At 35.3% G+C, this 27,101-nt stretch overlaps 2 protein-coding genes and 1 pseudogene across 2 annotated transcripts in view; 2 read left to right on the top strand and 1 right to left on the bottom strand.

Annotated features, from left to right (window-relative positions):
• The window catches only part of LOC112037810 (alkane hydroxylase MAH1-like), a 9,923-nt gene extending 8,641 nt beyond the window's left edge, over positions 1-1,282 (top strand). Inside the window, exon 3 of the mRNA XM_065773613.1 lies at positions 910-1,282. Coding sequence (XP_065629685.1) covers positions 910-1,282 — 373 coding nt within the window. The remainder of the gene's footprint in view (positions 1-909) is intronic.
• Positions 1,283-9,573: 8,291 nt separating this feature from the next.
• On the top strand, positions 9,574-12,505 carry LOC112021031 (alkane hydroxylase MAH1-like; annotated as a pseudogene).
• A 2,669-nt stretch (positions 12,506-15,174) lies between these two features.
• LOC112022977 (uncharacterized) lies at positions 15,175-19,544 on the bottom strand. The gene is made up of 3 exons (XM_024055596.1): positions 19,057-19,544; positions 15,956-17,418; positions 15,175-15,863 (listed from the first exon to the last, which is right to left on the bottom strand). The coding sequence occupies exons 1-3, from the start codon at positions 19,542-19,544 to the stop codon at positions 15,175-15,177; spliced, it is 2,640 nt and encodes an 879-aa protein (XP_023911364.1).
• Between the last annotated feature and the right edge of the window lie 7,557 nt (positions 19,545-27,101).

Consider the following 27,101-nt stretch of genomic DNA (forward strand, 5'->3'; position numbering starts at 1 on the left):
TTAGATTAAAGATTACAACAAGAAGAGCTACTCGCTCTGATACCACTTGTTAGAAATTAGACCCCTTAAACAACAGATTAACCTAGTAATTAGCCAAGTGATTAACTTAGTCAATTTATGCAATTTTAGGTTATCACAAAATAAATCAATCAAGAATATAAAGAATGGAAATAAAAAGACACAATGATATGATCACCAGGAAACCACACGGTAAAAACATGGGGAGGATTTGACCTAGCTATCCTCAAGGTAAACCTAAATCCCTATGCAAAAGAATCGAATTCATAAAAAGGACTTACAAGCTCCTCTGTTTGACTTCCTAATGCTACCCACCAGTAAACTTATGACACGACCACGTGCAAGCTCCGAATCCACAGGATCCTCCTTTCTTGATTCTCCAATCAGCTACAAGCACCCACGCTTGTTATTCTTTAACTCCAATGCAGCAACCAGTTGATCATCAAGATGTTGACAACCTAAGTTTATGTGAAGAAACTCCTCAAAGATCTCAAAGAGATTCACATAAACAGCAATATGAGCAATAAAGACCTTAGAGAGGTTTGGGTACAAAACCTAGATACAAAAGAGCACTCTCTTCTCTCTCTCTAGAGTCTCAAAAACGTGCTTAGGTTTCCTTTATATATGGAAGAAGTAGATCTGAAACCCTAATCCTTAATGGGCTTAAGTGCTGTTTGGGCCGACTTAAAATTCTGCAGATACGATTTTCGATTGATCGAGCTTGTTCTTCGATGATCGAACAGCAGAATATGAAGTCTTCTTCCTGCACTTGTATGTTCTTGAATCTTGACTTGAATCACCTTGAGCATTGTTCTAATAAAACCTATAGATTAAGATCTATATCTAGACAAGTTTGTGTTCAGATTTCCAATTGTTCTAAACATTTAGAACAAACAAATATGATATTCTTCCTAGTGGCCACTCTATCAGGCCAAATACCACAATCTTATGCTCTTTATACTCAATGGGAAGGATGGAGAGCATATGGGGAGAAGATTGCTTGGACTTCAAGCTAGAGAGATGGATTTCAGAGAGTGGAGGGATAGTGCATGTACCATCTTTCAAGTTCATAGCATTTAATGCAGGACCGAGGACTTGTATAGGTAAGGATATAGCTTTCATTCAAATGAAAATAATTGCAAGCGCCATCATTTGGAATTACTATGTTCATGTGATTGAAGGTCATCCGGTTTCACCGAGTATTTCCGTTCTTCTTCATATGAAACATGGTTTGAAGGTGAGGATTAGTAAGAGACAAGCTTGATGAAGAAATTTTAGTACCGACTAAAGTTGCGTTTACGGAAATAATCACTCATCATGACCCATCAAATCAACTTCGGCTATATATGTGTTTTCTTATTTAGTTTTGTTTTTCATTGTAATTTCTATAAGTGAAGGTGATGTATTAATCCTAAATAAATGCCTTCTGAGTCTTGACCCTTTACGACAATAAAGAATTTCCCAAGAAATCGAATCAGAAAATTGAGATGGAAAAAGGGATTAAATTTAATAAAAATATGGTATTAAAGTCCTTATTTTTACACTGTTCATTTGGTACTCGTGTCGTGTGCAATCCTAGAGTTCTACAATTTAACTATAGGTAGAAAGCATGTATACTTCATTTTTGCTCAAGTGCTTGTTTCCGATCTGTATCCATAACAAAAACTTCTAGGATACCCTCCACATGTGTATACTAATCCTTTTTTATTTAAAAAAAAAAAAAAACTAACGATACATCCAAGATATTCTCCTCATATAGCCTAAATACGGTAGTAAACTTGCCCTCTGATTGTGAGGTATATGCTTAAATATAGTAATGCAAATGGACTGAATTTATTATCCATTATAACTTTAAATTGATATATACTTAAAAATATATTAAAACTTAACCCTTAATGAAACATAAAAAATAATAATAATAATAACAATAATAATAATAATTAATTAATATAGGTATCACCTCCGTATCATGACTTAATTTTTAGAAATTTAAGTATCGTCGTATCCCATATCGTACCGAACCCACTCCCATGCTTCTTAGTTATTCAATCAATATAATAAAAAGTAAACTCATTTAATTAAATTATAAACAAAGATGGGTACGCTGGCGGTTATTTCTTTTGAAATCATCGAAGGTGTTTGTTTTTAGACCCCTTAAAACACAACCAGATTAACCTAATTAATTAGCCAAGTGATTACTTAGTCAAATTAATTGATCTAGGTTAACACAAATATATCATATCATTGTAAAGTGCAGAAAATAAAGAACACACAATATGATAACCCAGGAAAACTAAACCAGTAAAAAACTCGGGGAGGATTTAACCTAGCTATCCTCAAGATAAAACAAATCCACTATGAAAGAATTGAAGTTTACACAATAGCGACTTAGACCACTAACATCTTATTGCTACCTCAAGTAGGAAACTTACTACCACGACTACGTGACAGCTCCGAGTCCACGGACTACTTCTTTATTGGATTCACAGCAAGCACAAGCACTCCCGCTTGTATAACTTTAAGCTCTTGAATCTGCAACTGAATTGATCACCAAGCTCTCGACGTTAATCTTGAGATTGGAAACCCTAAGTGTATGTGAAGACAAACACTTCTAGATCTCACAAGAGAGTCACACACACAGCATAAAGAGCAACCTTTAAACGTGGCTAAGTTTTCTCCTTTTATACTTAAGGCAAAATATAGAATCCTACACGTCAAATGGCTTGGGCTGAGTTGGAAAATTCTGCAGAAAAACAATCTGCACGAGTTTCGATTGATTGAGTCTAATTTTCGATCAATCGAGCCAAACAGATTTACATAATAAATCCTGTAGTACACTCGATTCCAACTTTACACTTTAAATATACTTTCAGCAAGTCTAAAACAAGACTAAACGTTTTGATCATAGTTTGCCAAATTACAAATTGAAGTTCTAATACATTTAAACCTAAAGTCTTAGAACCCAACAGAAGGTGTTACCAAATTTACTAAAATAATGACCACTCATTGGTACTAGACTCTAGAGTTGGTACACGGTATCAAACATTCAATGTAATTGTTTTTAATCAATATTCACATTGCCAATTTGAGAGAGAGAAAGAGAGAGAGAGAGAGAGAGAGAGAGAGAGAGAGAGAGAGAGAGAGCCACATGCATATAAAACTCTCTCTTTTTCTTTTTTCTTTCCTGCTACATCAATGAGAGGAAATTATTTCCATCACTATCTTCACCATACTTGAGTGTTGAGATTTGTTTGAAGCAAAGAATCATTAGAGCAATACCACAAATCCTAGAAGACTTGGTTTCTTGCAGTTGTGCAACTCAACTCATCCAACAACTAGATGAAGAAATGACTTAGCATAGTCAATTAAGGCTCAAGTACTAGGCTAGCATTAGGGTTTATTCTATATTTTGTATTACAACTATTCATCTAGTGGATTATTTCGGTGTTGGTGCCCTGAGAGGTTTTTTTGCCTGGTTCTCGGGTTTTTCTCTTCAATAACATATCTAGTGTTATCGTATGGTTTGCTTCCGTTTGCTAATCTATTATATTGATTTATATGCTTCAAATGTTTATATTTTTGTCCATGGAATATTCAATTGATTAATAACTTAAATTTGTAAATAATTAATGGATTTTTTTAAGTAAAGTTGATAGCTTAATTGAATATGGGTAAACTGTAAAATTGAAATTTTGCGTATAAATTATTACCAAGGTTTTTAGGGAAATTTTTAGTAGCTTGTGGATAAATTTTTAGTAGTTTTTAGGGAAATTATATATATATATATATATATATAAAGTCAAAGTTCAGAGAAAATCTAATAAGATTTTACAATTGAAATCTAAGTTTGTACCACGTGTCTCAATTTTTTTTTTTTTTAAATTTTTTGTGTGAAATGTGGGATTACAATATAAATATCCATCCAAATATTCATTGTATTCACAACAATGCAAAAATTGAGTCCAATTAAAAAGCTTTTTAAAAAGTGAAACAACCATTTCATATCTCACAGATTATGAAAAAACAAAAACAAAAAACTCAAATCTATAGAGAGAAAAATTTGACCACACCACCACACCACTGTTACGCCGACCTCCGCCCACCCAGACGACGACTCAACTAAGGTTTTACACGACTTACGAGTTTTATCCTCTAAAATTGTCTGGTTCATTTTTAATTTAAATTCTTTTATATATATAGTTTGGTCAGATTTGATTAGTGGGTTAGATTGTTTTGTGGGTGAAAAAAAATCCTAAGCTGAGTAGAGTTGAAACCATAAATCCAGAGCAGAGACAAGGAGATAGAGAGTTGGAGTTCCATGGCAAAAAGTCTTCAATATTGTGGGGATAAGAGAGCCGATTAGGAATATTGGCCGTGAGCCACACCCGAGGATGCAAAGGAGCCTGAGGATGATCAAACAGTAAGAAGAGCATGTGGGTTGATGGGCTGAGGACAAGGGCCAATAACAACGAACAAGTGATGTCTCCCACCACCTAGAGAATACCGTGCAAGAGGCAACCATACTTTGGAAGATAAGCTGCAAAGAAAAGAGTCAACGGTGAACTAAGAAATATCTGAGAATAAGACTGACACCACCACATTAAATGTTCTGCACCTAACCACCTAGCCGCATTTATGTGGAAATGACACCTGAACAGTGATATTCAACCTTACAGTTATACACAAATTTACAAGGGAGGCTCTGAGGGGATAAGCATCCAGGAGATCATCTATATAATCAATAGGTGAGAGGTTGGGATTGAGAAGAATAGGACTATACAAGGAAAAGGCTCCCGTGAGAAATGGGGCATAAAAAAGGGAGAGAAAAAAACAGAGAACTCTTTGTACTTTAAAGAAAAAGCTTGAGTTAATATAAGAACACTCCCTCCTCGGACTTGACCGAAGATCGTAATTCCATTCAAGTTGTGTTTTCTTATCCTTCTAATATGATTCCAATCTGTCATGGTCTGTACTTGACTTGCTGGGTTTCTTACTTATAAAAATCCACTCTCTATAACAAATATATTGATTTGGGTTTGTTGTGCCATTATCCACATCCGTTGGGTTGAGGGTCTCACTTTAGTCCTCACAAATATTATTCAATAAAGATGGTAGGAAGAGAGGTTCGGGAATGCACCAATCATACTAACTCTAACATTATTCAATAAAAGTTCTTTTTCTATTTTAGCTTCTCTTTTTTTTTTTTTCTTTTTTTCTTTTTTTGTAGTGTAATATTATGTCGGTTGTGTGATTTTTACAAAAGGCTATGCTTCTTTAGATGTGGACACTTCATCCTTAATTTACAGGTTTTATAGGTTGTGCCATTTAGAATGATGCGTTGACTAAGAATTTTGCATTTGTTGCAATTGTAGATAAATTTTAGTTGTCACTAGAAAATTCATTGGTTAACTCAGAACTGGTAAATAATTTTGTAGTAGAGCAGCCTTTGGGTCCTCTACCTGTAGCAGCCTGCTCAATGGTTTGTATATAGTCATGTCTGGAGATATAAAACGTAATGCTGTGTTGTAAAGAAAGGGAAGGGTGGAAACTGGGATGTAACCAAAAAAAAAAAAATTCATTCTTTCATTTATTGCACTTCAAAGAAAAAAAGAAAAAAAGAAAAAAAAAATTAATTAAAGGTTGGAGCTTTATTATTTTGATGTGGATCAAAGCAACCATTGCTGACTTCAGTGGTCCATTTTGAGCACTTGAAAACCTGAAATGGAGATTTAGCGAACCTGCCCTCGAGCTGTCTTCTTAAAGCTTTAAGTGAATAAAAATGCAAGCAACTTAACAGTACAAGTAGTTACACCAATAAAAAATAATAAAAATAAAAAGAGGACTCTTATTTAGGGAAAACGGTGATCAATTTTGTTGTGAACTGGTTTCTCGATCACCTATATAATGATTGCATATTCACCAATCTCTATCAATATAGATTTGCAATTCTTGGTTGAATTTTCTGTTGTAAGTCTCATCACAGACCTAAGTACTTCTATGATTGGAAAATGTATAAATCTCATAGACAAGTATTGGAAAAAATGCATAAATCTCAAATTGGAAAAAATGAAAAGTATTGACATTTAAAAAATAAAAGGCAAAAACACTGTTTTGGTCTCTACATTTTGAGGTCATAGTTAATTTCATCCTTATATTTTGGTAGTAGTCAATTTTTTTGAGAATCTGGTAGTAGTCAACTTGATCCTTGTTATTTTCAACTTGCAATTAAATTAGTCTTCTACTGCATGTTATCTCACTAATGAAAAATGCTTACGTGACAAACAACATCATTGGCGCACATGTGGCTAATAAAATATTAAAATATTATTTAATTGCTACTTAAAAAAGCCACATTAGCAGCTTTAATAATAATAAAATCCACGTCAGAAAGGAAGAAAATTGTAAGATGAGAAATTTCTCTCTTTTTTATTTTATTTTAATTTTTTTTAAAGTCATCGAGCTTTTCTTGCACTTTCTTGTTTGCCAAACACAACAACCTGTAAATACAAAAGTCAATCTCAACCAAGAAAATTCACCATAACCCAATTTTGTAAACCAAGCTAGACTCAAATACCTTAGAACCATTACTAGTACCTAAAAGTAAAACCCACAACATGCAAAAAATTGGCCTTTGCCCTTTTTAAAAAAACAATTCAGCATTTTGCCATATATCTCAAACTAAATAGGGAAATGTCTCTCTTTTAAAAATCGATTTTCTCAAAATTGAGTTAATTAAGTCCTATAGCGGCATTTTTAAGGAGCCTATAGTGACGTTTTAAGGACCTAAAGTGACGTTTTGTAACTCGATCTCCTTGAAGTCAAGTTATAGGTATTAAAAAAAAAAAAAAAAAATTTGCATGTAACTCAACTTCATAGAAATCGAATTACAAAACGCCATTATAGGTCCTTAAAACGTCACTATAAGATTCTTAAAAACACCGCTATAGGTCTTCAGAATTTTTTTTTTAATAACTCGATTTCAAGAAAATCGAGTTTCAAAAAAGGGGCATTTTCCTAATTAGTTTGAGAAATGGGGCAAAATGCTGTATTTTTTTTTTTTTTAAAAGGGGCATTTGCCCATTTTCTCCCCCACAACATAAAAGAAATTCATCATCTGGCTTAGGCACTTATACCAAGCCAGCTGATTCCTTCAAGTTAGATTCGGAGGCACGTTAATTGAAGGCTTTACGGTGACGAGATCACCCAGTGGTAGCAGTGGTTGGGAGGTTTGTAATTGTGAGAGGTGGTTGGGAGGTTTGTAATTGTAATTGTGAGAGGTGGTTGGGAGGTTTGTAATTGTGAGAGGCCTATGATGGGACCTATAGGGCCATGGTAGCTCATGGTGGCACACAGATTGCAGAGGTGGCGAGGTTGATTGTTGGGGTCGTTGATGGTTGTCAAATAGAAATTTAAGATTTCAAAATTTTTAGGGTTTAAGTTTTTTTTTTTTTTTTTTTAAAAAAAAAAAAATTAATTTGAGATAGTTATTGTTGGTATAAGCAAGGAAAAATTGTTTAATAATAACCTTCCGATTATGAATTGTGAATTAATCAATTGATTTTGTTAGTGTAGAATGAGGAACAATTGTTGAGTACTGTATGATTGTCCGTGTTCATGTGACATGGGATTTGCTACTTTTGTGTTGCTAAATTCATATTAAGCCTTATTGTGAGATAATGAAAGCATTTTCTAGGTATAGCTTGATTTTTGTGTTTTCAATTCCTCAGCTTGATAATTTGTTTTTAAAAGATAATCCTTTCAAAAAAAAATATTTTTGCTGTGGATTTTTTATTCTTTAAAATTGATGATGTGGCTCTTTAAGTAGCAATTAAATATTATTTTAATATTTATTAGCCACGTGTGTGCCAGTGATGCAAGCCATTTATCATGTAAGCATTTTCCGTTAATGAGTTGTCGGTAAGGACCAACTTGCCTACAAATTGAAAATAACATAAAACAAACTGACTGCTACTAAAATGTAGAAACCAAATTTCCTGCCCTACTTTTTCTATTTCACTCTATACTCCACCAATAAATACTTACCACGTGTTCACCTAATTAATCAAATACTATCATTATTGACTTATTAATACTACAGTTATTAATTAATAAAAGTATTTAATTAATTAGGTGAATATATGACAAATATTTATTGGTGGAGTATAGAGTTGAGCAGGAAAAGTAAGATAGAAGATTTGGACAAACCAAAATAATATTTTCACTAAAAGAAAAAATAAAATAGCCATTGAATACCCTATGCCCATTCGATGAAATGAAAGTTTTTGCATTTATTCAACATGACCCATACATATGATACATTGATACTTAACACGAATTGCGAAGTGATGATAACTTTGTCATCGTTACTGTTAATTACTCCCATGGATAAGCACTGTCACAGCTTAGTTTAAAGTAATAACTATACCCTCAAACAAACTTCTTGTGTGTGCAACAATAATTTCCTATTCACAAATAAACGTGTACCAATTAAGCGTGTACAGATAAAATGCGGAAATGAAGTTTTCACTATTCCGTTCTCCACACAGAATTATTGCCCCAGACAGATTTTCCGGAGATCACCATGCTCACTGGCACGATCGATTATACATATGATACATTGATACTTAACACGAATTGCGAAGTGATGATAACTTTGTCATCGTTACTGTTAATTACTCCCATGGATAAGCACTGTCACAGCTTAGTTTAAAGTAATAACTATACCCTCAAACAAACTTCTTGTGTGTGCAACAATAATTTCCTATTCACAAATAAACGTGTACCAATTAAGCGTGTACAGATAAAATGCGGAAATGAAGTTTTCACTATTCCGTTCTCCACACAGAATTATTGCCCCAGACAGATTTTCCGGAGATCACCATGCTCACTGGCACGATCGATCTGACAACGTAATGTCTTCTAGCTAATTATTATCTGACACTAACCTATCGCCAACCTTATCTTAAACCTAATAATGGACTTCAAAGTAATGGTACAGCATTCTTCCTGGTCGTGCCTTGAGATCAAACATTCATATAACTTTGGGGAAATAATTAAGAAAACTTCATACAACTCCGATGGCCATACAATTGTACCCAGAATTACTTGCCTAGATTTTTAGGTAAGTTTCTCACAAGGCTTGTGGAGTAACTCCTCAAGCATAAGGATTAAAACAAGACCAGATCAAAAGTTGAGAATCAAATATACAATTAATATTCACGTTTAAAATATAATAACCATCCCCTGAAACAGACTTCTTGTACATATAATTTTAAAAGGAAATTTACAAATAAACGTATCATAATTAAGCATCTATGGATAAATGTTGGGATGAAGTTTTCGTTATTCCATTCTCTGAAAAGAAGGTTTATCACCGACAGCAAATCAGGAAGACAAAAGAACGTAATCTCTTCGGCCTATCACCCATCTGCAACCTTATCCTAAACTAGATACAAACAAGTGGACTTATTTCTTTATATTATTAACTGATATTTTACTTCAATATAAGGGTAGGCAAAGACTCTATGCAGACCTACAAAACTTCAGACAACTCCGATGGCCATATTTTTGTACTCAGAGATACTTGTTGCAATATTTCTGTGCTTCCTTTTTCTTTGTCATTTGAGATGGAACAAAAGCCGAACCATTACAAATTGGCCTGTTGTCGGAATGCTCCCAGGCCTTCTTCAAAATGCATCAAATGTGCACGAGTATATTACCTGGATCCTAAAACAAAATGGGGGCACTTTCAAGTTTAAGGGTCCTTGGTTCACTAACATGTCCTTCATGGTCACGAGTGATCCCAGGAACATCCACCACATGTTGAGCAAAAACTTTTCTAACTACACAAAAGGGAAGAATTTCCAGGAAATTTTTGATGTTCTGGGAGATGGGATTTTCAATTCTGATTCTGACTCGTGGACATATCAGAGAAAGCTACTTCAGTAAAGCACAGAAAGTTTGAGTGGTTCTTTCAGCAAGTTGTCAAGGGAATTGTGGACAAGAGCCTCATTCCAGTCCTTGATCATGTCTCAAGTTTCGGAATTGAGGTGGATTTACAAGACAATTTTCACCGGTTCACCTTCGATAGTGTTTGCTTAGTGGCTTTGGGTTTTGATCCAAAATGCCTCTCCATTGAATTCCCACAGGTTTCCCATGCAAAAGCGTTTGATCAATTAGAGGAAAGTGTGTTCTACCGACACATTGTGCCAGAAAGCTATTGGAAGCAACAAAGATGGCTTCAAATCGGAAGTGATAAGAAGTTCAGCATTGCTGGGAAAATTTTAGATCAATTTATATACAAATGCATCTCATCCAGGCAAGGAGAACTAAGCCAGAGTAGAGCCCCAAAGACTGAGGAAGAAAAGTTCGACTTGTTGACAATGGCAACTCCAGGAATTTTTCTTAGGGTGTTCCTAGGTGGCTTGCTCTATTACAATTTTTTTTCTTCAAATTCTCTGTTACAGTTTTTTCTTTTTTAGATTTTAGTTCAATTTTTTTTTTTTTTAGCTTTTTCTTTTTTGCTTGAAAATAATGTTATGAATACCGTTTTGGATCCTATTTCGGTTTGTTTAGTGAAACTAAATATTTCGGTACTGATCTATTTCGATGTACCGTTTCAGGGTGTTTAGGAGTTTCTAAAAAAAATTAAAAATAATATATATTTATATTTTCTTATACAACATAAAATTATTGATCTAAATAAGTAAACTTCAAATAAAACAAATCATTTAGTTTTTTCTTTTTTGACACTTAAATCATTTTGGTTATTACATAACAATTATTGTTTAGAATATTAAAACATAAATATTTAATTAAATAATGAAACAATAAGAGTGTATATATATATATATATATTATATATATATATATATATATTTTTTTTTTTTGGTCTTTTAGAAGGTGTATTCACTTACTTTTAAGGTACCACATACCACTACCCAATTCAATACCATGGCCCCATCCACCCCACACTAAGAAACAAGAACCTATCCATTTCAACACAATTACATATTTTTATATTTACCTACAATTACACAAAAAGACAAAATCCAAGCAATTTATATGGTAAAAAAATAAGTGTAAGTCACAAGACTCACAACATAAGTCAGAAAGTATTGAGTATGAGAGAGAGAGAGAGAGAGAGAGAGAGAAATACCTTGATGTTGCCGGAGGTCAGGGGCGGCACTGCCGCGGCATGTTGAAGGCTGAGGTTCTTATTTCCTGATCTCAGTTTTGCTGCCGCCGATCTCGCTTTGCTTTTGGCATCGCCAATCTCGCAATCTTCGATCTGGGCCAAGTTAATCTCTGATCTCTCTGACCCAGAGCTGTTCTGGGTATTCAGTGTTGCTGTTGCTTCCTTGCTGAGTCTTTTTTTTTTTTTTTTTTGAAAATCGCTACCTTGGTCCTTGCTGATGCTGAGTCGCTGCTACTGCTAAAACTGTTCTTATTAGGTTAGGAATTGCTGTTCTTATTAGGTTATGAATTGGGTAATGGGTATACATCTTTAGTTTATAAAATTTTGTTGAGAATCCGTGGGTTTTCCCTTTGCTGGGCTTGCACTGATCAGTCTAGTACTGATTCTTTTTTTCTTTTTTTGAGAATCCGTGGGTTTCTGTTTTCAGTATATTGGGCTTTTTTTTTTTCCTAATGGGCTTGTCTGATATTTTTTTTTCCAGATTTTAGTTCAAATTTTTTTGGGCTTTTTTTTTTTTTTTTGGCTTGAAAGTAGAGCAAATAATTTTATTTTTATTTTTTTATTTGAGGGTGTTCTTATGTTTGATTGAGGGTGTTCCTAATTTTCTTTTAGAAGGTAAAAATAAAAATAAAAAATAATAATAATAATAATTATTATTATTATTATATATTAATTTTTTTTTCAAGTCAGACTGTTCCTGGGAACACCATGACAACAACGTGGCATCGCCACTGCTTATTGACAGCTATTGGGGAACAAGAAGAAGAAATTGGAGGTATTATAAAATCTGACAAGTTTCTAAGGGACGCTGCATTTAATCTCATGGCAGCTAGGAGAGATTCTGTAAGTGCAGGCCTCACTTGGCTTTTTTGGATTGTTGCAACACACCCATATGTGGAAGCTAAAATTCTAGGAGAGATCAAGGAGCATTTGTTGGACAAAGGAAAGTTGAAAGATTTTAACATAGATGAGCTAAGTAAGCTAGTTTATCTCCATGTAGCGATATGTGAATCCTTACGCCTTTATCCACCCGTACCTTTTGAACACAAATGTTCAGTTCAATCTGATATTCTTCCTAGTGGTCACTCTATCAGGCCAAATACAACAATGATATACTCTTTATACTCAATGGTAAGGATGGAGAGCATCTGGGGTCAAGATTGCTTGGACTTCAAGCCAGAGAGATGGATTTCAGAGCGTGGAGGAATTGTGCACTTGCAATTCTTCATGTACGCATTTAGTATATATAGGAGCTACATGATTTGGGTTGGATGTAATTTCGATAAATGAAAAGGACTTTGATTGTTTTACATTACTCTTTCACAACATTTCGAAACATAGACAACGACGTGCGAGATTGGTGGCAAGATCGGCAGCGCCTGAGATTGGCAGCGATGAGAGAGGAAGAGGATAATGAGAGAGAGAGAGAGAGAGAGAGAGAGAGAGAGAGAGAGATTTGTGCTAGAGGAGAAAGGTAGAATAAAAAAATAAAGACATATTTTTAGCATTTCATTTGTTCGTTCTACTAATAGAATGGAATTGTTCATCAATGCTAAATGTTAGAACATGTGATGTAGATAGTTTTTTGGTGTTAGGTGTGCTAAATGCTAAAATTTTAGCATTTAGCACACCCGATGTTAGTTTTCTTATACATTGTTTTGTTACATTTTTAATATAATTCATTTTAATTATAACATTATTTTCCCTGTTTTTCACTTTTTAATGAATAAAAAAAGTGCATTATACTTTTAGTTAGTAAGCTTCTTTTTAGATATAAAATGAATGAGTTGGGAAAGAAGTTAAAATTATATAATAATTGTGATGTGCCACTTTAACAAATTTAGTTAATCACATTTTTTTTTCCTTACATTTAAATTGAATGATAAATAAAAATAAAATCGTATTATACGGTGATTTGCTACTTTTATAAGACTATCTTTACTAATTTAAGTGATAAATTTTTTCCCATATATAATAAATAAAGATTTTAAGTCTTATATACTATTAAAAAAATAGTTTCTATATAATAATGCATTAATAGTAAAGTTAGAAAGCAAACTTTTTTCTCATCTAGTTTTTCTTTCCAAAAAAAAAAAATTAAAAAAAAATCAATTAAATACACGTAATGAAACAAACTCTTTGTATAAGACTAAGGAAAGCAATTCTTTCAATTTTTTTTTAATGAATAATTAAGAAAATGAATTCATAAAAGTAGAGCAAAAAGTATTTTACCTAAGTACTACCCTAGACTAACCTATAAGTGCCTCACACCTAAGAAAAGTCTTCTTGAAATCAATGACACTAATTAATGTGGCTTTCATTTTTTCTTTGGCAACTTAATTAGTAGTACACTTCCAACTTCAAGTAGTTTCTCTGTAGTATCGTGCGGTAGAGGGATACCCCATTAATAATTGTGATGTGTGACAAAATTTAAGGCAAAAGAGAAGTTAAATATATTGATATCACAACCAAAAAAAAAAAACAAAACAAAACAAAAACTGAAGTATGTAAATTTTTAAAATTACTTTTTATGATGTTTCATATTTTGTACTATCAATTATAAAAGTTACATCTCTTTCAATGTACATTGCCAAATAATCATTCATTCATTGATCTCCCATTTAATTGATTTATTTCAAATTTGCTAAGATCTAAATGAGCATTTTCTAAAGTTTAAAATTAACAAATTTCTACTTTTGTTGTTGGGCTTATTAATTTTTTTTTTCCAGATTTTAGATCAAATTGGTTTGTTATTGAGCTTTTTTTTTTTTTTTTTTTTTGGGTATGATTAAAAAGTCTAAGATATTATTCAAATGATCATATTCAAACTTATTTCAGTAGACCTTAAAAAAATCTAGAGTTACGGTGTTCAAATATTTATTTTATTTTAGGGGGTCAAACAATTTTTATTTATTTATATAATTTATGTATAATATATATATATATATATATATTTTTTTTTTTTTTGGGGCCAGCTCAGAGGAGTTCATTTGAAGAAGAAGTCTACAATGCTGGCAAGCTCAATCTAGTGGATTTGGCTTATGTCATACTTTTCTAACCAAAGATTTCCTTTTATTTTAAATATACAGTAACAAATTTACTCAAAAAAAAAAAATGACAAATGGTAGTGAGTTTTAATCTCTATATTTTATTTAGTTGATAGGTGATATAACAGTTTCTTATTAAAACAAAATAAGATTCCAGTTAATAAACTACTGGAGGTAAGCCAAACTCCAATCTAATATTGGTCAAATCTTTTGGTATGCACCAAGCATAATACAGTCCGAATGATATTGACCAATATTTAAAATGATACGTTTCATTGGATGATTTTGTACCTGTTCATCCTTCATTACAATATATATATATATATATATTTTTTTTTTGGTGACTCATTACAATAAATTTCAATCGTAACAGCGTATACGTTACAATATATTTTTTTTTTTTTTGAGAATGATATACGTTACAATATTGACTACTAATTGTACCTTCCATCTATTCTATGTTATACTGCTTGATGTGAAACGTGGTTGAAGGTGGGATCAGCAAAATGGGCGATGAAGAATTTTTTTTTTTTTTGGAGAAGGAATTAACTTCAGTAATGGCAACAAGTAGTGCTAGCAATATAGTTGTCTACCCATATATTAATATGTTGCATGAGATGCATAAATTTCTTTATGATTTGTGAGACTTATTTATGGGCCTTTTTATTATATTTATAATGCCACTTATTTTATTAACCAACAGTTTTGTTAATGTTCTATATATATATATATATATTATAATCTTTAAAATTTAAAATTCATTATTTTTACTTGTTAATATGACTAATTCACTTGAGTGATGCTAGGGATATTAAACTTACTACTACATAGCCCTTATGGATTTTTTTTTTTTTTTTTTTTTTGGATGGTCATACTTTTTTTTTTTTTTTGATAAGAAGATAGCACTTTTATTCAATCAAGAGCAAAGACAGAATCCTGGATGAGGGCTTGTACAATATAAGAAGGAGACTTCCCAATCCAAACACAAGAATCGTCTAAGCTAAGTGCAAACTTTGCTAAAAGATGAGCAGGTCTGTTCCCTCGCCTCCGAACATGAGAAACGTTAACCGAATAAAACTCCGAGATGATCAGCTGCATACCAATACACAAAGAGTCAACAGATGAGGGGGGATTGGACTGACCACAGAGAGCATGTACAATCACCAAAGAGTCCCCTTCCAATGCAACATTTTGAAGACCCAAATCCCATGCTAGTTGAAGGCCAGCTTCAAAAGACTTTGCCTCTACTTCTAGCGGGCCCAATGAAACATGAAAATGTTTGCTTAACGCTGCCACAATAATCCTTGCATCATCCCATATCACAACCCTAATTCCCGTAGAGCAACTAGGCTTGGATAAGGCGCCATCCACGTTAATCTTAAGCACGGAAGGGGGTGGTGGAGTCCAGGTGACCTGAACGATCTCAGGTCTGACTGCATTAGAATCCGTCGCAGCTGCATAATCGATCAGGTAGTGAGAAGCCCATTGAACAAGAGTTTCTGGTGTTTTCCTCGTACCACCATGACGAACCGAATTACGGTTACTCCACAACGACCAAGAAATCGTGACCACCAAAGCAACCTTCTCTTCATCAAATGATTCTATCATTTACAAGAACCACAACAGATCAAAGAATGAGTGAAACTGGCCCGACCTGAGTGAACTAGGAAGCTTCAAACAACTCCAAACCAACTGCGCTTTGGGACATGACCAGAACAGGTGACCAGTGGATTCGGTAGCCTCGCCACACTCGTCACATAGGTATTCCGTGAGCACTTTAATGTGGAACAAGTTATCTTTGGTAGGGAGAATATTACGACAAGCCCTCCAAGCGAAATGGCGAACCTTGTGGGGGATAGGAAGTCGCCAATTTTCCTCCAAAAACTCCAGTGTGAGCTATCCGATGATGCTGAAGCATTCTGGGCATTATGAAGCAGGTTCATAGCCACCTTATAGGCACTACGGACTGTAAAGCAGCCATTATTAGTTTCCGCCCAAATAATACGATCCCCAGGCAGTCCAATACTCAGCGGTGTTCCCAAAATAGTTTCAGCATCAACAGGTAAGAAGAGTTGGCGAATGACTTCTTCCTTCCAGCTTTTCCTCTCCATATGGATAAGCTCACTCACCCTAGTATCTTGGTGTAGGAAAAGTCTGGGCGAAATAACTTCATAGCTTGGCCCCCTAGGCAGCCATTTATCCCCCCAAATTCGAATATCCTTGCCATTTCCAACCCTCCAACGAACACCCTGCTTGACAATGGATTGAGCCGATAAAATATTACGCCAAGTATAAGAGGGGTTAGTTCCAAGGGCAACATTCAAAAAATCACTATTGGGGAAATATTTGGCCTTGAGGATCCGGTAAAGAAGAGAATTGTGACCATTTTGAAGTCGCCAACCTTGTTTAGCTAGCAAAGCCAAGTTAAAATATTTTAACTCCTTGAAACCCATCCCACCACACTCCTTTGGTTCACACAACTTATCCCAACTCAACCAAGCCATCTTCTTCTCCTCTCCTCGTTGCCCCCACCAAAATTGCCTTATCATACTAGTAAGCTCGTCACAAAGAGAATCTAGGATCTTGAAACAACTCATGGTGTAAGTGGGGATGGCTTGGGCCACCGCTTTAATCAAGACCTCCTTACCTGCCTTTGAAAGAAGTTCACCTTTCCAACCAGTCAATTTCTTAGAAAGTTTATCTTTTATATCATTAAAACTAGCTTTTTTGTTCCTCCCCACAAGGGATGGCAAACCCAAGTATTTTTCATGTTGTTTAATAACCTGTGCTCCAAACCGAATCTTAATTTCCTCTTGAATCTCTCTTGAGGTATAGGTGTTAAAAAACAGAGAAGTTTTAGCATGATTAAGTTGTTGACCCGATGCCTTCTCATACACTTGGAAAATCCATTGTAAAGAATCACAATCAGATAAGGTAGCCTTGCAAAAGATAAGGCTATCATCGGTGAAGAACAAGTGTGAAAGTTTAGGTCCCCTCCTACAGATAGAAATACCCTCCAAAACCCCTTCCTCCACTGACTTCTTAATCAAAGCAGACAAACCTTCAGCCACAATGGGAAAAAGATAAGGCGATAAAGGATCCTCTTGGCGAATTCCCCTCGAAGGCGGAATGGAATTGCTAATCTTCCCATTAATTCTGAAAGAATATGATACTATTGTCACACATCTCATAATCAAGCTCCTTCACCTCGAATCACACCCCAATTTCTCCATAATCTTCTCAAGACACACCCATTCAACACAGTCATATGCCTTGTTCATATCTAGTTTTAATGCCATCTCGCCTTTCCTCCCTGCCTTTTTCTAGCTTATATGGTGCATAGCCTCAAAAGCCACAAGAATATTATCCGTAATCATCCTACCATGCACAAAGGCACTTTGGGTATCATTGATGATAGAGGGAAGAACTTTTTTGAGCTTGTTAGCAATCACTTTAGAAGCAAGTTTAGAGATCACATTACATAAACTAATTAGGCGATAATCAGAAATGTTTTTGGGATCTTTATTTTTTGGAATTAAAACAACATGCGTATCATTGAACATGGGAGGAGCAATACCAATGTTTAATAAGTCAAGTACCGTCTTAGTAACCAAGTGTCCAATGGAAGGCCAGAAGTGTTGGGAAAATATAAGAGGCATGCCATCCGGACCAGGTGACTTAAGAGGATACATTTGTTTAAGGGCCTGTTAGGACATATGTGGTTCACTTGTTAAGAACATATGTCACTATTTTATGTAGTTGGCTAATCTTTTAACAAAACGCACTTTACTTGTATTTGGGTAGATCTAGGATGTGTTCAATACTTCAAGAAACCTTGTTTCAAGTTTAAGTGTTAAAGCCATGCAAGTCTATCCAAGAATCAAGTGAGAAAGTGCTGAATTTTAAAGCTCGATAGCTGCTTGATAGCTCCTCGACACCTGGCTATCTGTCGAGCTCTTCAGCTGATTCTTATCGCAATCTTGATAGCTTCTCGATAGCTGGTCGATCGATCGAGAAAGCTTCTGTCCCCTCGACACTTTCTCGACACCTGCTCGACACCTCCTCGATAGCTTCTATCTGTCGAGGTTACGGAAATTCAGATTTCTGTTTTTAGGCCAAGGTTATGTATTTGTGTAGGGTTTCTTTTCTCACAACCCTAAACCTATATAAGGCTTATTTTAGAGGCCGTCACATAAGAGAATACAAGGAGAACATATGCAAAAGGTGACCGATGCCTTATTCTCTCTGAAAGAAACTACTGCGTCTTTGCGCCTTAGGGTTTTGTAACCAAGTGCTTCTTGATCTTCATTGTTGATGAAGTGAAGAACTTTGTAGCCAACATTCTTCTTCCTCAAGTTGGTGAGTGAGGCACGTACTGGGATTCGTGCAAAGGAGTTGGTCGCGTACTGGGATCCGTGTAACAACAAAAAGGTTGGCGTTCATATATTGAAGAGTTCAGAGGTTCTGAAGCGGTAGAAGGTTTCTGCTGTGAGTTCATCTACAGGGATTGTGGAGTCTAGGGACAAAAGTTTTTTACTAGATCTGAAACTTCTCTTTACTATAGTGGATTGCTTTTTTGGGAAGGTTTTCCCCCAGATTTTTTACTGAGAAACTGGTTGGTTTCATTGGTTTTCCTAGGTCATCATATCTTGTCTTCTTTTATTTTTCCACTGCATGATTTTGACATGATATTGATGTTTTTTTGTTTTAACAAGTTTTATTAATAATAAATCTAATTAACAACTTGGGTTTAAAACTTGTTAATTCTATCAACCGGGGTCTAAATTTACCAACGGGGCCAAATACACTTCATTGCCTTGAAATGTCCTGTTAAGCATTTGGTTCATTGAAGTGGAAACACGTGGGTGAATGGAGGTCAATAACTCAGTAAAATCTGTAGGCCTAGAAGAGCAAAAAAGTGCACTATAGTGGCTGGTCACAGTATCTTCTATTTTTTGTTCATCCTCTTGCCAGATACCATTTGAATCCAATAACCTAATAATGGAATTCTTCTTATGACGTGATGAAGCTCGTGCATGGAAGTATCGGGTGTTCTGATCACCTGCCTGAAACCAGTTCACACGGGACCTCTGAAACCACATGGCCGATTCTCTGTCCAACCAACAATTCAACTCTACTTGTGTCTCCCTCATTGCACTGATAATTGCTGGAGAAGCCGCTTGGAGCTCAAGCCATCCTAATCTCTTTTGAAGTTCATTAATCTTCAATCCCACGTGTCTAAACTCCCTCTTATTCCACACTTCTAACTGGTTCCGACACATTCCATACACCTCGATATCAGAAAGCTACCGGTAGTCATGCTTCCTTCCTCCCAAGCATTCTTGACTATGTCTTCACACTTTGGATCCTTCAACCACATAGATTCAAATCTGAAGATCTTCCGTCGAAATTGTTTCTTTTGTTTCAAGAAGAAATGTAGAAAAAGAGGAGAATGATCCGATGCTGAGTTTGAAAGGTGACAAACTCGGGCTTCTTCAAACCGTTCACCCCAAGCCAGCAACACCACGGCTCTATCCAACCTTTCTCTGATCTGACCTCTACCACCGTCTGATAAAGCCACGTGAACTGAGGTCCCACAAAGCCCATGTCACGTAGTCCACACCAGTTCAATATATCTGTGAAATTCTTCATTTGCCATCTTGGACATGAACTCCCACCTTCTTTCTCAGCATCACTAACAAGCTCATTAAAGTCTCCTATGACCAGCCAAGGTAATGTAGACCTGTCTCGAATCACCTTCAATAAAGCCCACGATTCATCTCTTTTTGAAGTTTCAGTAGCCCTATAAAAACTAGTCAAGTGCCACCAATTTGTTGAAACTCCACCCTTAACCAAGGAGACAATGTGAGATTGATTTGCTTCAAGTATTTCAACCTCAATACCTTCCTTCCAAAAGAGAGCAAGACCTCCACTTCTACCCTCACTAGGTACTACCCAAATGAATTTGAAATTACACTGATCTTTGACTTTCTCAGCTTTCTCTTTATTTAGTTTAGTCTCTATAAGGAAGACTAAAATGGGCTCTTCTTGTTTTACCACCTTTTGCAAGGCTTTAACTATCCGAGGGTTCCCAAGCCCTCGGCAGTTCCAATTGATAAGACTCATTGAACCTGGCGGGGCTGTTTAGCAACCTCTACCAATCCTGAAAAGATTGAAAGTGTACCAACATCCTCATTTCTCTTCAAACGTTTTTCCTTCTCCCAAAGCTCCGTAGAGTCCTCAGACAATGCATCACCCTTTCTTTTTAGCCCTTGTTTCAGAAATTGGTCATGGTCCATCAAAGCTTGGGCTGACATAATGCCTGGCCTAGTGAGCTTTCCCTTTTCCTTACCCCATGTTTTAGTTAGCATTCCTTTCCTCAATGGGCTATTCTCAACCCAGCCCATATCAAAGCTAAACTTCTGTTCATTCGTGGATATTAACTTTGTAACCTTAGGCTCCAGACTTAACTCACGGCTCATCTTCAAATCAATAAGTGATTGCCCCATAGTTTCTGTCGAAATATCCTCCTTATTACTTACCTCAATACTGCCAGTTGGATAGTTTGAATTTGGAACCAAGCTGACCTGATCCACAGCCTTAATGCCCATGATTACTCTCGAGAAATCCACTTGCATTTGATTGTGGGAATTATACATCGCATTCTCTAGACCATCTATATTGGTCCCCGTTTCATCGGAGTTTCCCACCGGTGGGATCAAAGAACGCCTCAATCCGTCATCCGGCCCCTTCTCCTGCACCATAACACACTGAGGATGATCCAAAGCATCAAACCCCTTAATTTCCACGTAAGAACAACGAGAAGGATTAAATTGTGGCGCTTACAACCATGCCCTAAATTGTTGTTCCTCCAATGCAAGCGACCCTTTACTCTGTAGTTGGACACTCCTTATCATCATGAGTAAATCTACCACACTAGTAGCATAAGTTTGGGAGACGTTCGTATTGAAAAGAAATCCACCCTTCCCGATTCTGCCCAAAAGTGACTCTTCTTCCACGGCAAATTGGTTCCAAAATATTCACTGAGACCTTCACACGCATGAACATTCCACCCCTCAATTCCGAAGCATCCCTTGTTTTAACGATAAGCCCTATCGTTTCACCCAAACTGAAAGCAATCTCCTCAGTAAGATGGGAGAAAGGTAAGCGATGGATCTGTACCCAAAACGAGACCCTTTCAAAGTGCAAGTCTTAGACTGGTACTGAACCATCGTACCGAATAAAAGACACTAAATGTTTGTCAAATGAACAAGGTTCACCCATAAGATCTTTCTCAACATCCTCCTCCAACTCAAAAGTGAACACCATGTAGTTGTGCTTAGCATCACTAGCACGAAAATCCCCACTTGTTTGCCAAAGAGGTCAGAAGGTTCGAGCCACAACATCAACATTCAGCAACCTCGAGAGAAGAACTTAGCTGCTAAAGCAAACCCCTGTATTTTCCTATTCTTTGATAAGTCCATCTTTTCTCCCTCCTTATTGGACAGAGAGAGTTTTTGCCAACTAAGAGTGAGATCCTCCATCCCTGCAAGCAAGGACGAGACAAAACAGAGAAAGAAACAAGCCCTACTAGTCTTGCAGCCACTAGAGGGAACAGATCGTCCTTGAAGTGAAGGTAACGAAATACTACAGTAAGGCAAGATAGAGAGCAACCCTACCCTACCCTACTCTACCGAGAACTAGTTAGTCCTTGTAAAGTTGAAAAATGGGAAGCAGGTTTGGTGGAGTTCAGACCTTTTCTCTGTAGCACTTATGTATTGATGTGTTGATGTGTCACTCATCAAAAAACATTAATTCAAACATTAATTTATTATATTGCTTGAGTAACACCGATCATATTCTTGGCACATTAATTAATTGAATTTTTTTTTTTTTTTTGGTAGTAGTATTAGCATTTTTCATTCACTTAATGGTGATTTTGGTTGGATTCTTATCAATATATATATATATATATATATATAGAGAGAGAGAGAGAGAGAGAGAGAGAGAGAGAGAGTAAAATACAAATTACACTTTTAAAGTTTTGGGGGGCTTTAAATTCATATCCCCTGAAATTTCAAAATTTAAATTTTACTCCCTAAAATTATTGTAATAATTGAATATATCAAAACAAAGTTGCCAAGTATCTCTTCTTCATACTCCCTAATATGAGTAAAGTATCTTACAATTTTGTCATCAACATCATTAGCATCAATCATTTAATAACTGTGGGGTACACTTTCAAGACTTCGTTGATCTCTTGTGGCGCCTACAATTCTTTCAGCGGGTAGGTGATGATTTGTTGGAACTTGTAATAACAGTTGCCTAGAGTATGTGGTTTAACAGGAATGCGGTACAGCAAGGAAAAGCAAGACAAATGGCAGCAACGATTCTGCAGAAGGCACGGCTGTTGCTTGATGAGTTTCAGCTAGCTAACTTCCAACCTTCAAAGCCGGTGATGCATGATAGGGGATAGTGGACCAATCCTTCTCCGCCATGGTATAAGGTCAATGTCGATGGCGCAGTATTTGAGTCCTAACAGGCCTCGGGTGTGGGAGTCAGCATTAGAGATCATGGTGGCCTGGTAGCAGCAGCCTTGAGCAAGAAGGTGGTCTGCCCTATGGGTCCTTTAGAGGCTGAAGCCAAAGCTTTGGAGGAGGTTGTGGACTTCGCTTGGGATGTTGGCATAAGGGATGCTCATTTTGAATGTGATTCAAAAATGATTGTAGATGCTGTGCTCGGTGTTAGCTGTCCTCAAGCATCCATCTATAACATCATTACAGGCATTGGTCAGAAGGTACAGGCATTCAGGTCTTACTAGTTCTCCCATGTTAAGCGAACAGGAAACCGGCCAGCTCACATCTTGGCTCAGCATGCCAAGAATATTGACAACCATGTAACTTGAACAAAGGAAAATTCAGCTTTTGTTAAGTCTGCTTTGTCTCAAGATGTACTATTTTTATCTTCTTCTTAATAAAGTTATTGTCTTTCCATCCAAAAAAAAAAAAAAAAGATAGAAATCTTACTTTAAACAAATCTACGTGTATATGTGTGTAAAACTTCCTTATACAGGCTTTAACTTTGGCCTTTGTCTTCCCCAACTCCACGGAAACTTATACTTATAGTTCTTGTAGAGTGACCATCATACCAATGATGCGTGATGATATTCATTTTTCACTTTCTAATGTTGGAAAAAAGTGAACTTCACTTTTAGTTAGTCACATTTTTATTTGTAATATAAAATGAGTAAATAGGAAAAGGAGTTAAAATTGTATAATCATTGCAATGCAATACTCTAACTAATTCAATTAATCACATAGTTTTTTTTTTCCTTACATATAAAATTGATGATGAATAATTAATAACAAAATAATATAATAAGAGTGACAAATTCACTTTTAATTGATGTTATCTTTACTAATTTAATTGATAAAGTAAAGTCTAACAAAATAATTTTTCTATCATCTTATTTTTTTCTCAACCAAGAAAAATAAATTCATATTAGACATATATACTAAAAAATTGAAATCTTTTTCATCCTTCAATTTTTCTATCCTTTTTTTTTTTTTTTTTAATCTTGCCATCCATGCAAATCCTAAACATTTATCTATTAAAACAATAAATATATGCGTTAAAGAAACTCTTTGTATATGATCATTCCCATTGGTGTAAAATCCATATAAATGTATTTAAGATGATATTGTTATAAAAAATCACCAAAAACACACCTACATCGCAAAATCTAAAAATTAAAAGCTTATATTCTTTTCCATCTCAGGTCTCTCTTTTTGACAAATGAAGAAATCTCTCTCTATTGCACTTATTAAGACCTGAAATCTCTCTCTCTCTCTCTCTCTCTCTCTCTCTCTCTCTCTCTCTCTCTCTCTCTCTTTTGTTGTTGTTGGAGGAGGAAGAAATCTCTCTCTCTCTCTCTCTCTCTCTCTCTCTCTCTCTCTCTCTCTCTCTCTCTCTCTCTCTTTTGTTGTTGTTGGAGGAGGAAGAAATCAATGGTGCCAATTCTAGGAACTTTCTACCTTTGTTGGATTTGGGTTTGATCTCAACAACGTTTATCTCAAATTGGTTAGGGTTTAGGCCCCGAAGACTAGTAGGATGTTGTGGTGTAGACCGGGTTTGTGTTGATGGGTTTGAAAATCAAGGTTTCCACTAATGAATTTTTCGTGCCATCAACCAGGTTTGATTTTGGCTTTATTTTTTATTTCCATTAATGGATTTTCCATGCTTTCGTCTTGTTGACTAGGATTGATATTAGGTTTGGGTAGCAGTTGAAATTGTACAAATTTCATGTTTGAGAAGTACTTTAATACCTATTTATAAGAACAAGGGGGATATTCAAAACTGTACAAATTATCATGGAATTAAACTTGTTAGTCATACTAGGAAACTTTGGAAAAGAGTGATTAAACAGAGTTTATAACATGAAACAACAACATATAAGAATCACTTTTGTTTTATACCATGATCTACCACGGAAGCTATTTTCTTACTATCAAATGAAAAAATATAGATAGGCCTATAAAGTTCTCTGAATGGTGTTATTGATCTAGGGAAAGTATATGATAGGGTCCCTAGAGAGGTTATGTTGTGAGTTTTGGAAACGAAATGAGTTCCAATAAAGTATATTAAGTTTTGAATAGTCTTTTGCCAGTATTTCGCGAGTCACTTTGCGACTTGGCCAACTCATGAGTGACTTGCAAAACTCTCTGCTTGGAGGATTTTAAAGAGTGCTTTCCTCATTTCTTTACACATACTATATAAGCCCACTTTACCCACGAAATTGTAAGGAGACTATCAAAGAGAAAACCCTAGCAATACACTTGAGAGTTAGTGATTGTAAACCCACAATCATCTACACAATTTCTCTTAGTTTTCCTCTACTCCTACCTCTACAATTACATATCCTTGAGAGGTTCTTAGCCCAAACACTTACCTCACCCAATCTAAGTGTTGAGGGAAGTTTTAGTACGTGTGGGAAGCATTGGAAGAAGCCATTGATTGGCAGATGCAATTTGGAGCTAATTGCAGGATCCAAATAACTAATGAAGACATGGCTCAGTGAAGTCCATTGGTAGCTGGAACTTGGAGGGTTCAAGTACTTTGAATAGATTAGGCTTGGAAGGTCTTTTTGATATCCTTGTACTCTAACTTTATTCACTAGTGGATCGATTTGGCTTGGAGGACCTCTGAGATGTTTTTCGCCGAGTGTTTTGGTTTCCTCTTCAATAACACGTCTCGACATTATCTTGGGTTTGCATCTCTCTTCCCTTACTCTTTATGCTTTACATTTATTGTTTATTGTATTTCCATATGCTATAGAGTAGTTCTAGCCTTATTGCATTACACTTACTCTTATTCCGCACTTAGTTAAGTAGGGTAAAAGCAATCTAGCCGTTTGTTTAAAATTGGGGGTTTAAATAAGCGATAGTGTTTCACTCTATTTGAGCTTTCACTATCATTATAGGTTTGTATCAAGGATTAGAATTAAGTCCATATTTCTTTACACTAGTGATGGATGAGACCACTAATTCAATTCAAGAGGAAATCCTTAATTGTATTCTTTTTGTACATGATACTTTTTTTTTTTTCGGATGAAACGAGATATGAAGTTAATTTACAATTAAAAATTTTGGTGAAATGCTCTAGAATCTAAAGGCTTTCGATTAAGTAGGATTCAAATAGAGGTAGAGTTGCTTGTGATGGTTTGGTCATGTTTAGAGGAGAGTGATTAATACATTGATGAGAAAGAGTGAGTTTATTCATGTTGAGAGAATCAAAAAAAAAATGTAGAGGAAGATAAAAGTTAACATCAGTAGAATAGTAAAAATGACATGTCAATTAGGAAAGTAATAGAGTGTATGACTTTTGATATAATAAAATTGCACAAAAGAATACATGTGATCAGCTGTAACTAATTTGTTAAGGATTGACAGCCAACTCCAAAAATTTGGGATAAGGCTTGTTTTTGTTGTTGTTGTTGTTGCATGTATGTATGTATGTATGTATGTATAAATTAAAACATACTTATAAGATTTGAGATTGGATTGTGAAAGTTTGTAATTAATAAGTTCATAAGAAATGAAATTATTATTTGTAATTTATTGATAATAGAAACAATCAATTTCGTGTTAAAATTATTAACAATACAAGTTTGGTGAATCTTATTTTTATAATTTATTAATAAAAACCATGTTATTTAATTAATTAAATCAAACTTGTTAATAAAAAAAATTGAATCATGGTTTAACATATAATCTAATTTGGTGATTATATTGAGCCTAGCTCTTATTCAAATAAAAATAAATGAAAAAATTCTAAAATCTTAATGCTTAGCTGGAATCGACTCATTTTCATTTCTCATGAGATCATAGACCCTAGAGATCCAATGGTGGTGCAGTTTTTGTCCACAATGAGATCAATAGTTGGAATGAGTTTTGCAAAGACAACACGTGGAAAAGGTCAGTAGCAAAAGATACTACTGAATTTCATTTAAGGCTGTATTCTAGTGTTAATGCCAAAAAAAAGTGGTTGTCCTTCCAGGATTACCTACTGGTCTACCGGCTGCCTAGCCACCACCACTACACTGTGTTGGCCGTGCCATGACACATTCCTAGACAAAAATGGTTTTTGTTTTGTTTTTTACTTCCCTTGGTACTCCCATCCGGAGAAAGGCTGGGCTTCTCACTTACCAACCTCTATAGCGTGCACCTAGTGATTTCAGCTCATGTTTATCTCTTTAAGGTGGGATGTCATCCCAGCAGGATATTTTTCCCAAAAGAACTTGAGCAGGAACTCCAAAATAGGCTCTCCCTTCTCCCACCGCC

This window comes from Quercus suber, unplaced genomic scaffold, assembly GCF_002906115.3.
Source record: "Quercus suber isolate HL8 unplaced genomic scaffold, Cork oak 2.0 scaffold_77, whole genome shotgun sequence".
Lineage (NCBI taxonomy): Eukaryota > Viridiplantae > Streptophyta > Magnoliopsida > Fagales > Fagaceae > Quercus > Quercus suber.